The sequence below is a fragment of the Balaenoptera acutorostrata genome, chromosome 13 (genome assembly GCF_949987535.1).
Source record: "Balaenoptera acutorostrata chromosome 13, mBalAcu1.1, whole genome shotgun sequence".
NCBI lineage: Eukaryota > Metazoa > Chordata > Mammalia > Artiodactyla > Balaenopteridae > Balaenoptera > Balaenoptera acutorostrata.
This window is the reverse complement of record NC_080076.1, coordinates 85,597,371-85,609,514: the sequence shown is the minus strand read 5'-3', so window position 1 is coordinate 85,609,514 and position 12,144 is coordinate 85,597,371. Positions and strand designations below refer to the sequence as shown.

General features: G+C 55.2%; 2 protein-coding genes across 10 annotated transcripts in view; one reads left to right on the top strand and one right to left on the bottom strand.

The window, feature by feature from the left end:
• RHOF (ras homolog family member F, filopodia associated) overlaps nt 1-10,446 on the top strand; it is a 23,843-nt gene extending 13,397 nt beyond the window's left edge. For all 7 annotated transcript variants that reach the window (XM_057527015.1, XM_028168380.2, XM_028168381.2 and 4 more), the window contains 3 exons: nt 7,391-7,500; nt 7,588-7,722; nt 8,852-10,446. In XM_057527015.1, the coding sequence (XP_057382998.1) occupies nt 7,391-7,500; nt 7,588-7,722; nt 8,852-9,016 (410 nt within the window). In that variant the 3' untranslated portion in view covers nt 9,017-10,446. The remainder of the gene's footprint in view (nt 1-7,390; nt 7,501-7,587; nt 7,723-8,851) is intronic.
• TMEM120B (transmembrane protein 120B) overlaps nt 8,377-12,144 on the bottom strand; it is a 49,733-nt gene continuing 45,965 nt past the window's right edge. For 2 of the 3 annotated variants that reach the window (XM_007189561.3, XM_007189559.3), the window contains one exon: nt 8,377-12,144. In XM_007189561.3, coding sequence (XP_007189623.1) covers nt 12,031-12,144 — 114 coding nt within the window. In that variant the 3' untranslated portion in view covers nt 8,377-12,030. The other variant, XM_007189560.3, reaches the window with a different exon arrangement.

Sequence of the window (12,144 nt, the reverse complement as noted above, 5' to 3'; positions counted from 1 at the left end):
TGGTGCTTGTCCCAGAGCGAGGCTTGTGGAATAAATGAACGAAGAAGAAACCTGGGTGCAGAGACACCCCTGGAGAAGGTCCTTTGTGATAAAGGTGATGAGATTCGTCTCTCTCTCTGGGGTGGACAGATATCCGAAGAAAGTGGCAGAAAGAATGGCCAGGTGATCACCTAGAAAAAGAGACAGAGGGTGAAGGGAGTGGCCCAGGTAGAGATGAGTAACGGTGGTTTTATTTATTTATTTATCTATCTGTTTATTTACTTATTTATTTATTTATTTTTGGCTGCGTTGGTTCTTCGTTGCTGCGCCTGGGTTTTCTCTAGTTGGGACGAGCGGGGGCTACTCTTCGTTGCGGTGCGCGGGCTTCTCACTGCGGTGGCTTCTCCTGTTGCAGAGCACGGGCTCTAGGCGTGCAGGCTTCAGTACTTGTGGCACGCGGGCTCAGTAGTTGTGGCATGTGGGCTCTAGAGTGCAGGCTCAGTAGTTGTGGTGCATGGGCTTAGTTGCTCTGCGGCATGTGGGATCTTCCCAGACTAGGGCTCGAACCCGTGTCCCCTGCACTGGCAGGCGGATTCTTAAGCACTGTGCCACCAGGGAAGCCCCAAGTCTAGTAAAGGTTGTTGTAGAAGGGTCTAGAACCTGATGAGCTAGACCCCATGGTGGGAGGTGGGGGGGGCAAGGGAGCATCTTTCCAGCCAACCAGTGGTGCCCAGAGCTGTGGGATGGGGTGGCCCCCCCGAGAGGCTGAATTTCTCCACACCCAGGACCTCAGCCACAGGGGTCCGTGTGGGAGGACAGTCTGACTACTTGTCTCCGTCCTGCGGAAGCAGTTACAGACACCACTGCGGCGGGAGGGTGGATGGAGGAGTGACGGAGCTCTCAGTGCGCAAAGGTGAAGGGGGCGGGCGCTGTGAGCACCCGTTGCCCTAGCAGCGCATCTGCCGGCCCTGACACCCTCAGAAGCAGGAAGCTGCGGTGAAGTTTTAAGTTTCCTGGGCAGAGAGAGGGGAGGTGGGGGCGAGGTGGGATGTTAAGACACCAACCAGAGACAGAGCTAGCTGGGCTTTGGGGTGGGGCACCACAGGACTGGCTGGAGTTGCCCCGGGAGGTGGGGAGCTGTGGTCCCCTTCCCAGCCTGAGATGGGAACAGTAGGAAAAGTGGGGCACAAAGCAGTCGCTAAGACAGGAATCACGGACAAGAGGGGTGCCTAGGAGCCAGGAGCCCTGGAGGCGGGGGAGCTGACGCTGCGGGTCTGTCGGCGCATGCGTGGTCTGAGCTCCAGGCCGCGGTTAGGAGACACAGGTGGGCGGGCCCCAGTAGCACTAGTAAAAGTAGGTTCCTCTTGTGGCAGCTTCCCCTTCTCACGCTGCCTGCACCCCTCCCCTGACCAACACCCCGGGCCAGATCTGGGAACCACGTGCCCTGTGGATGTCCTCTGGCAGATTTGGGGACCACTGTGGCCCGATGACACCCTCTCCTCAACCCGGCACCAGGTCTTAGAGACCATACCCCCGAAAGATGACTGTCATGGCAGAGCTTCCCACAAAGGAAATAATGCTCGCGTGAGCCTCACTTCCTCAGGCCCCGCGGCACCGCCAGCTTCAGGAAGATGGGCAGCTTCTGGGGGAGCTGTGGCTCAGAAGACCTTTCCTCTCCAGAAGCAAATGTGTCCTTTTGCACATTACTCGGGGGGCTTTTTTAACCTCTCAAGCCCGTCTGCAGAGGCCAGAGTGGGACCCCTGTTTGCCTCTGGGCAGATGACTTTGCCCCCTTTAAGTCTTGGCATCACTGTGGGTAAATGGGGAGGGTAATTGTATCACCTTGTGGATGGGAGACCTTCTAGAGCTCGTGGGTCCAAAGATCTGGGGTTAGAATCCCCCACCCAGGTCCCCATTCAGTTTCTCTTTCAATAGTAACTGCAGGCCCACACCTTTGCCCAGCATTGCTTAGCCTACAAGTCCTTTACTTCCAATATCAAGGGCAGGGTTATCACCCCCTTTTTCAGATAAGGAAACTGAGGCCCAGAGAGGGAAGGTGCCAAGATCATGGAAAATGAGTCTGAGTGGAGCTTAGCTCTCCTGACTCATAGGGGTGGGGTGTCCAGGACACTCCACTCCTCCCAAGGAGACATGACGTCAACAGCACCCAGGTCTGCAGGCCTGGTCCCTGTGTGGAGGCTCACACTGAACTCCTGGGGAAAGCTGAGCCTGGCACAGTCAAGTCAAGAAGACAGCTGGGAAGAGGCGGTGGGATCTGGGCTGGCTACCCATCCTCTCCCAGAGTCCCTCCCTCTCAAGATCCCCTTGTTGGCAGCCTTTCCTCACTGGGTCAGGGTTGGAGCTTGTAGGGTGAGGACAGCTTCCTATCCTCTGGGGTGGATTGAGAGAGAAGCACCCCAATAGTCCTACCTATGGTCTTCTGTCCTTTATGAAGCTTCCCTTTGGCTGTGTGACATTGGGCAAGTCACTTCACCTCTCTGTGCTTCAGTTTCTGCATCTGTAAATTGGGGATAACAATAGCAGTAGTGGGAATTCCCTGGCGGTCCAGTGGTTAGGACTCCGCGCGTTCACGGGCAAGGGCCTGGGTTCAATCCCTGGTCGGGGAACTAAGATTCCACAAGCTGCGTGACTCGACAAAAACAAAACAAAACAAAACAAAAACAATAGCCAGTAGTGAGGAATCATAGTGAGGAGTGATGAGTCTATGCAGGTAAAGGGCTTTGAATGGGGCCTGGTATGTGATGAGTGAGAGCACTGCCAATAAATATTGTTGATACAAATCATTTTTACTATTATCGAGGCTCAACTGCTCCTCACATATCCATTTCACAGATGAGGAAACTGAGGTCCAGAGATTAATTCCCAATTAGGAAGGCTTCCCAGGAGGATTGGAGCTTTTACAGCGTCTGGGCAGGAAACTGACCTTGGAGCTGGGAACTGTGTTGGTGCTTCAGCTCACAGGGAGCCCATCAGTGACCTTGAAACCCGCAGCCCCACCCCCAGCCACGTGGGCTCCTGACAGGAAGAACTTGCCCACCCAGCTTCCTTGGGGGGGGGGGAGGGTGACTGCTTAAATTAACACAGGTGGGACTTCCTTGGCGGTCCAGTGGTTAAGAATTGTGCTTCCACTTCACGGGGCACGGGTTCGATCCCTGCTCGGGGAACTAAGATCCTGTGCGCTGCGAGGTGCAGCCAAAAAAAAAAAAAAAAATTAACACAGGTGATGGAAGTGAAATGCCCTTGCAAACCTGAAAGCCATAGAGATTATTATTCCACTTTATTCACCTGCTCATTTGTTTGTTCGTTCATTCCCCAAATGTTTATAGAGCCTGTCTGTGCGCCAGGTGATGTAACAGTGAGCACTACAGAGATGGCCTGTCCTCAGGGTCTTACGTGCTCATGAGGGACATCTCCCCCCACAAACAAAAAAAACTGTGATGTCAGGTAGTGATACTTGTTAGGAAGAAAAATAAAGCCATAGTTGGTCATGGGACAGACTGCAAAGGAGGCTCTTGTTTCAGAGCAGTCTGGAAAGTTCTCTTGGAAGAGGTGACATTTCTGCAGAGACCTGAAGGAAAGGAGGGAGTGAGCCATGCTGTTACCTGGGAAGAGCCTTCTAGAAGAGGGAACAGCAAGGGAGAGGCCCTGAGCCAGGAGCAGGCTTGGTCTGACTTCCTCATTCAACCCACTGCAGTCTGACTCCGCCCTCATCAAGCCTGTTGCAGTCAGCACAGGCCCTAATTGCGAAGCCCAGTGGCATGTCTCAGCCCTCGTCTCTGCTGCATCTGACAAGAGTTGAACAACTTCTCAACCACCCACCAGCCAATAGTGACTGGACACCTACCCGGTGCCAGGGATGATTTTTAAGGACAGACACGGACCCTGCCCTCAGGGTGCTTACAGTTTCCGGGGAGACAGGCGGTAAACAAATAAATGTGTGAGTACAGGCTGTGGATGGACTTTGCATGGTGAGGGAAGGCCTCTCTGAGGAATCAGCCGGGCAAGATGGAAGGAGACGTCAGAACACCGTAGCCCCGTCTTATAACTGCTTGTCTTCTCCTGCCGTGTTTCTAAAAGGGAATCAGAGTGTATGTGAGGCCAGAATTCTGAGGCTCATCATATCGTAGAGGCCCAGAACCTGTTTTTGCGCACTACAGAGCAGAATAGAGCATTGCTGCGTATCAGCAGAAGGAACACTGGCCTTGGAATTGAATGAATGTGGAGTCAGGCCTGGCTCTGATTCGGTGACCTCAGAGGGGTCACTTCACGGCTCATGTTTCTTTATATGTAAATGGGAGTATTCATAAGATCCCTGACTAGCACATCAGGCAGGTGGTTGTTGTCAAGGTTTCCTTTTTTTTGGCTGCGTTGGGTCTTTGCTGTTTTTTTTCTTTTCATGGGTCTTCGTTGCTGCGCACGGGCTTCCTCTAGTTGCGGCGAGCGGGGGCTACTCTTCATTGCGGTTCGCAGGCTTCTCATTGCGGTGGCTTCTCTTGTTGCGGAGCACAGGCTCTAGGCACGTGGACTTCAGTAGTTGTGGCTCGCGGGCTCTAGAGCGCAGGCTCAGCAGTTGCGGTGCACGGGCTTAGCTGCTCCGCGGCACGTGGGATCTTCCTGGACCAGGGCTCAAACCCGTGTCTCCTGCATTGGCAGGCAGATTCTTTACCACTGCGCCACCAGGGAAGTCCCTGTAAAGGTTTCTTAATCATTTATAGGCAAAGGCACTCTAAAAAGTGTGACGGGAGTTCCCTAGTGGCCTAATGGCTAGGATTCTGGGCTTTCTCTGCCAAGGGCCCAGGTTCAATTCCTGGTTGGGGAACCAAGATCCCAAAGCCGCGCGGTGTCGCCAAAAAAAAAAAGTGTGACGTATAAGGTGGCGTTACCAGTAAGTAGTAGAGAGAAGGCAATTATCTTGAAAAAGGAAATACTGTGGATGGTCAGCCTGAATGTTTAAAAATAAAATGCTAGGAAGGAAATGGGGGAAAAAATGAGGGAAAAGCATTCCAGGTGTGGCACAAGAGCTTGATGGGTTTGAGAAACAGCAAGGAGGCTGCCTTGGTTGTACTGCAGCGAGTGAGTGGGGCGGGAGGCAGGGGGATGAAGTCAAGACTGGTGGGCACCAGGGTCATGTGGACCACTGGGAGAGGCTTGGATTTTCTGCAAAGGGCAGTAGGGAGCCACTGAAGGTGTTTCAGTTGAGGGGAGAGGCGTGTGATTTTACTTGTGTCACCATCCATCCAGCTGCCAGGTGGATAATGGATTGAGGCGCAGCAGGAGACCAGGGAGGAGGTGGCACGGAAGACTGACGGTGGCTTGGATGAGGATGGTGCCCTGCCGTCCCGTAGAACTTCCTGCAATGATGGAGATGTTCCGCACCCGCACTGCCCATTACGGTAGCCACTAGCCCCGTGTGGCAGTTAATTACTTGAAATGTAGCCAATGCAACGGAGAACCTGAATTTTTAATGTTAATTAACTTAAATAGCCACATGGGGCTAGTGGCTACCCTATCAGAAAGATGTGGACAAAGGTCAGGAGAGGGGACAGTTTGGGGACATGTATGGGAAGGGGAGATGGGCTGGAATAGCATGTTGGGCTGGTTTCCCACCATCTTACAAGGATTTCCCCAGCTTTCTGGTAACGAGGGCAGGAGGGCCTGAGTCTGCCGGGCCCTGACTACCCCTCACCCCTTCTCCAGTGTTGAGGGAACTTTGGCTGAATGACAGCACAGACAGTCCTCCCGGCCCAGCCATCACTAGGTCTGGGTTCCCAGTCACTGCACACCATCAGGGATCCCTGGGCTGAGGGGGGCCAGTGGGAAAGGAGATGGCAGCCGTGCCCTGTCATCAGCAGGGGTCTGGGAGCAGGATGTGGCCTGTCTGTGCTCTTGGGAGAGGCTGCTTGTCCTGAGAGGCCTTTGGCAGGGAGGGATCAGAGGGCAGGCGGCACCTCCCCAGCACCCACAGGCTAGAGGGAGGGGCAGGAATTCCTGGGCTCCCGAGTTCTGTGTTCCCTGGAAGGTAGTCACCGCCTGAGTCTTTCTGCAGAGGTGGCCAGGGGTCGCCATAGGGCCTGAAAGACTCTCAGTTCTCACTGTGGTAGTTTTAAAAAAAAATAGGGCATGACAACCACGTGCAGTGTGTGATCCCGGGCCTGCTTCTGAACCAGGGAAAAAAATACTACAGGACATTATTGGTGCAATCTGAATACAGCCTATGGATTGGATTAGAAGAGTACAACGTCAGTGTTGGTTTCTGAGTTTCATACTTGTCCTGAGTAGGTGAGAGGACGTCCTTGTTCTTAGAAAAACCGCACAGGAACTCTCCCGGGGTGGGGGGGGCGGGGAGCCGAAGGTCCGCAGTTCCTTCTCACGTGGTTCAAAGTGTATATATACAGATAAAGCAAGTGGGCAAAACGTAAGGCCTCGGTGAATCTGAGTAAGGGAGTTCTGTGCTCTCTGTTGAAATTTTTCTGTAGGTTTGAAATTGTCAATATAAAAAATTACTAAAAAAGTTTTTTTTAAAAAAACCAAACCCACCGTTGCCCAAGCCCAGCCTTGGGTTCTGATTCAGTTGGTGCTGGGAGGGACCAAGTGTCAGAAGTTGTCAGTTCTTCCTGGTGAGTCTGGTATGCAGCGGGGGTGACAGCCACTGTGCCGAGTGGACCTGGATGGGCGCACGTCTGTCACCGCCAGCACCCCCCACCCTCCTCCTAGTGTTGGCAGGAATGGCAGGAGGAGTTCAGCCAGAGGCCATGCACCTCTCAGCCCTGGGGCACACTCCACTGTTAACTGCAGTGTCCTGGGCCTACCCAACCCCACCGGTCTGAAACTTCAGGGAGGGGAGGCTTCACTTCGGATTTGGTTTCAGAGTCTGCGCTTTTAACCTGAGCACCAGGGATAAGGATGGCAGGGAGGGGTGATCATCACTGGCATGATTACGAGCAGTTTTTCCAGCACTTACCCTGCAATCAGGCCTATCTCTGATCACTGCATGGCTTTTTTTTTTTTTAATATTTATTTATTTGGTTGCAATGGGTCTTAGTTGCAGCAGGCAGGCTTAGTTGCAGAACGTGGGCTCCTTTGTTGTGGCACGTGAACTCTTAGTTGCGGCATACATGTGGGATCTAGTTCCCTGACCAGGGATCGAACCTGGGCCCCCTGCATTGGGAGCGTGGAGTCTTATCCAGTGCGCCACCAGGGAAGTCCCTGAATGGCTTTTATCTCGTGTAGGACTACGGGCTGCCACCTCTGTTTTACAGACGAGGAAACCGAGGCCTAGAGTTTCTTGCCCAGGAGACCCCCAACCCCTCACCCATCTGAGCCCAGACAGGGGACTCAGGTAGAGAAGTAAGTGGTACCTCCCTGACCTCCACCTGCTGTCTGGTTTCAGGGCAGGAAGATTATGACCGGCTGCGGCCCCTCTCCTATCAGAACACCCAACTCGTGCTCATCTGCTATGACGTCATGAACCCCACCAGCTATGACAACGTTCTCATCAAGGTAAGGCCCCTCTCCCAGCCCACCTGCCTCTGGAGGAGGGGCCACGGACGGGGCCCCAGCCCTGATGCCCGCCCTCTCCTTCCACAGTGGTTCCCTGAGGTCACCCACTTCTGCCGTGGGATCCCTACGGTGCTCATCGGCTGCAAGACAGACCTGAGGAAGGACAAGGAGCAGCTGCGCAAGCTCCGGGCGGCCCAGCTGGAGCCCATCACCTACACGCAGGTGGGCCAGGGCCCCTCCCCCGCCCCGCTCCGCTCCACCCCATCGCCAGGAGCCCAGGAGGCCAGGACACAGCCATGGCCACAAAGCCTCCCAGGTCTTTGGCCTCTGCATTTGGTGTGCCTTAGTGGCCTTTTGGGAGCTGAAGCCAGCAGGATTCTAAAAATAATAATTTTCTTTTTTTTTGCCGCCCCGAGCAGCTTGCAGGATCTTAGTTCCCTGACCAGGGATTGAACCCAGGGCCACGGCAGTGAAATCACCGAGTCCTAACCACTGGACTGCCGTGGTTAAGAATAATAATTTTTAGATATTAATAACGATAGGCCACTTGTCTGAGCACTTTACATTACTTACCTCATTTAATCCTTATAACCTTGAGGCAGGTACTATTAGCACCCCCCATGTTACAGAGGAGAGATGGAGACTCAGAGAGGTTAAGTAGCTTGCCCGGGGTCACACAGCTAACCTGAAGTGGAGCCAAGATCCCATCCCAGTCACTCTGGCCCCAAAGCCTGAGCCCTTAACCACCACCCTGTCCCATCCCCCCAGAGGCCTGGAAGGGCAAGTCCGTGTCGGAAACCAGGGTTCCTTTCGTGAGCCTGACCAAACCCTGCCTGCCTTCTGGGTAAGGCATGGCAGAATAAAAGGAACACAAAGGAAAACTAATGAAGTTTAATAAAAAGGAAGAGGCATTAATAAATTTGTGTTAGAAATACTGTTTTTACTCTAACAGCCAGCTCAGTTGCCTGAATTGTGCTTCTTTCGGGTAGAGCGGGGGAGAGAAGCATGTAGGAAGCCCTCTTGTCTTGAGGCCTTCAACTCTCCTCACAGGCCTGGCAGACACAACACACCACCCCAGTTCTCGGCTGAAGTCAGCCCCCCTCTCTGCCTGAGTTTGGGGGAAGCGTGGGCTGGAGGCCAGGACAGAGCTCGCAGCAGCTACAGCCCATAGGCCACACCACGCTGGCCCTCATGGTCCATCCGCACACACTGGGGAGGGCTGGCCCTGGGGTGGAGAAGCGTCGCCACCCCAAGGCCTCTGCCCCCAGAAAGCCCCCAAATCCATGAGGGGTCTCACAGGAGACCCCATGCTCCAGGCCCCTCATCTAATCGCGGCCCCTCCCCCCACCAGGGCCAGAGCGCCTGCGAACAGATCCAAGCCGCCCTCTACCTGGAATGTTCTGCCAAGTTTCGGGAGAACGTGGAGGACGTCTTCCGAGAGGCCGCCAAGGTTGCCCTCAGTGCCATGAAGAAAGCACAGCGGCAGAAACAGCACCGCCTGTGCCTGCTGGTTTAACACCTCCCGGCGGGGCCCACAGCCCTCACGACAGAACTGACAGGACCCAGGTCCCCAGGTCCAGACTGCTCCCTGGATCCTGCCCCCTCCCCAGCTCTCGAAGGGCACTTGGAGTCGGGCGTCTCCAGGGCCTGGTGTCTGGAGCCTGTGGCCAGGCTCTTGGAACATTCTGGAACTCTCTTCTTTCCCAGCTGGGGCTCTGACCACGAGCTCCCCTCCAGCCTGCGTGGTGGTGGTGGTGGTGAGCGAGGGTGCTGGACTCAGTCCCTCTGCACCCTGGAACGAGCATTTGTCCCCAGGACTCAGGAGTGCCCTCATCACAACCAACCCCCAGCTGTGTGTCCCCCTCTGCACACCCAGTAGGTCCTCAGAGCCTGTGCTTGAGATGAGGAATGACGTCTGGTATGAGGATAAATGTGGACTTGGCAGCGTTCCACACGGCCCCCATGCCTGCTCTCCCAAGTCACCCGCCTCCCTGGTTTCCTGAGATAGGCATGGCTGCATCCTCCAGCTTCTTGCTTCCTCCCCGCAGGAACTCAGGCACCAGGATGGGACCGAGGCCTATCAGGAGAACACAGGCCCCGGCCCCAAACGTGGGGGGCCGGCACCAGCCCCCTCCCTCATCCCTTCCAAACAGAGGACTTCAGTCTCAGCCCTCAGCTTGGCTGCCATCTTTCCAGAGCTGGACGCACATGAGGCAGAGAAGAACCTCTCTCAAAAAGCAAAAAGTATTCCCTGGACCATCCACGTGACCTTTGCTCAGCGTCTCCTCACCTGCAACCCCTCCGCTCGCCACTACTTGCCAGAAACCCGAGATGAAAAGTGACATCAGCTCCGAGTGATCTTGGGCAAGTCAGGTCTCTCTACAGACTGTCTGCAGAAGGACGGCACTGGCTCATTTAAATAGTCATCGAGCTCCCATCTCTCACAGCCTCCAATTCTGCCAAGATGTGGAGATCTGGAACCAAGGCCATCCTGGCCTCCTGCGAGAACAGACTTGATTAACCCCCAGTGCAGATTCACTGAACCTCCTAGAAGGTCTGGGGTCAGGGGCCCAAGAGTTTTTAAACAAGTGCCCCAGGTGATCCTGATGCCCCAGAGATTGAGAGCTGGTGGCTCCTGAGTAAGCCCAGGAATCAGCGTTACCTAAGATGGGATAATGGCTTCAGGTGGTTCTTGCCATCCCTGGTATCTCCTGCCTCAGCCCCCTCCCTTGCCCAGTGCTTCGGCCCCCACTAGGCCTGAGAAAGAGACTTCTGAAGTCTACGCCACCCCACCTAGGTTCCCCAAGTCCCTGCCACACCCTGGGGAGTCAAGAGAGCATTCGGTCCAAGGCTTCATGGACAAATGATGGTCTAGGACAGAGGTCCACAAACCACAGTCTGTGGGCCAACTCTTTATTTTTGTAAATAAAGTTTTATTGAAAAACAGCCACGCCCATTCGTTTATGCGTTGGCTGCTTCTGCCCTCCAGTTGCAGACTAGAGTAGTGTGAGAGACCATCTGGCCCTCAAAGCCTAAAATATTTGCCATCTGGCTTTTCACAGAAAAAGTTCGCCAACTCCTAGTCTAGGGCAAACCCAAGTGCCTAAAGGGCCAGATGGGAGACCCAAATGAGTGAAGTAGGGCAGGGATAAAAGGGAGTGGTGGGGCCTATGGCAAATTAGAAAGTAAGCACCCCACCCTAGACAAGGCAGCTCAGCCCAGCCAGATGCTGCTCTGTGGGAATGTTTCTAGATCTTTCCATTTCTCTAGGGAAAGTGGAAATCTGGATTTTTATGTGGAATCTTACTGGGGGGAGGGGAGGGGAGATTTCATACTTTAAAAGTTTAAACCCCTTTGAGGCCCAGAGCATGATTATGGACACCATCTATGTACTCTGGTCGGCAGGGATTTCTAAGTTAAGTCGTTAAGGACGGCTGAGGCCCATATGAGGAGAAGACTCAGAAAATGCAACCAAACCTGTTGGCTTCTTCACCCTCCCCACAGATACAGAACCTAACGTGAGGTGACCAGCAGACCTGCCCTGGCCTCTAGAGTGTGGCCTCCACCTCGAAGTGAGCCTGCTCAGACGCCCCCCCACATTCCAGAACCTCTGAGGTGAAGGGAGGCAGCCTGAGCATGGGAGACCTCCACGCTGGCTTACGTCCCAACCAGCGCCGAGGGGCTTGACCCCACGCCCTGAGTGCTCACGGAGAGAATCTGGGAAGGTGGGCTGAGGGGCGGGGGTCATGAAGGCCCCCAAAAGTGGACCCAAACTTTGAGGGGGGGGGGAAACGCCCTCACACCAGCCAGACGATGCAGGGGCGCCCTCTGGTGGTGACCCTCAGAAAACCCTCCCGCCACAGGCCAAGCCCTGGGCCGGTGGGAGGCAGGGCCGCCTGGCGGCCAGCAGGCTGCAGACTCAGGAAGCACAAAGAGCACGAGGCACAGACGGACAGCGGTTCCCCGAGAACCTGAACACCCACGCGGCGGAGGCGCGGAGGCCGGGAGCTTACAGCAGAGGCGGTGCCCCGGGGAGGGAGGCTTCCCGGGACACGGAAGGGCTTCTTTCCACCCGCCTGGTACTCAGTTAAGTAGCAGGTCAGCGGAAACCCAACCCCAGCGAGGCACGTCCTAAGCCCAACCTGAGGGGCTCAAACGACAGGATGGGGGACAGAGGGGGGTCCCTGAGGCTAAGCCTCCCCCACCCCCCAGGAAGACTGACGCAGTCTCGCGGAGAGCAGCGGGGGAAGAGGGCGGCAGATTCTAGGGAAGGGGGTGGGCCGATAGTAAATATGTCATAAATAGGGGGGCTGGGGCGGGCTAATACTGCACGGACAGGCTGGGGTCACATTCCTCTTGTCCGGCCGGGGACCGGGGCCTCGGCTCTGCTCCCAGCGATGCCGCTGTCCCCTGAGGTCACTGCTGCCAGTGGCCACTGGCACTGGTTGGGAGGAACCCGGCAGCGAGGGTGTCGCCTGGGATCCCCTGCAGTCTCAAAGTCCGGGGGTCGAGGGGCGCCGGCCCCGTGGCTCACAGCTTCTTGGCCTCGCTTCTGTTCTTCTGGAGTTTGGTGTGCACGACTTTGAGTGTGGTCAGGAAATTGCCGAGGAAGAGGACAAGGAACGTAAGCGCCAACACGAACAC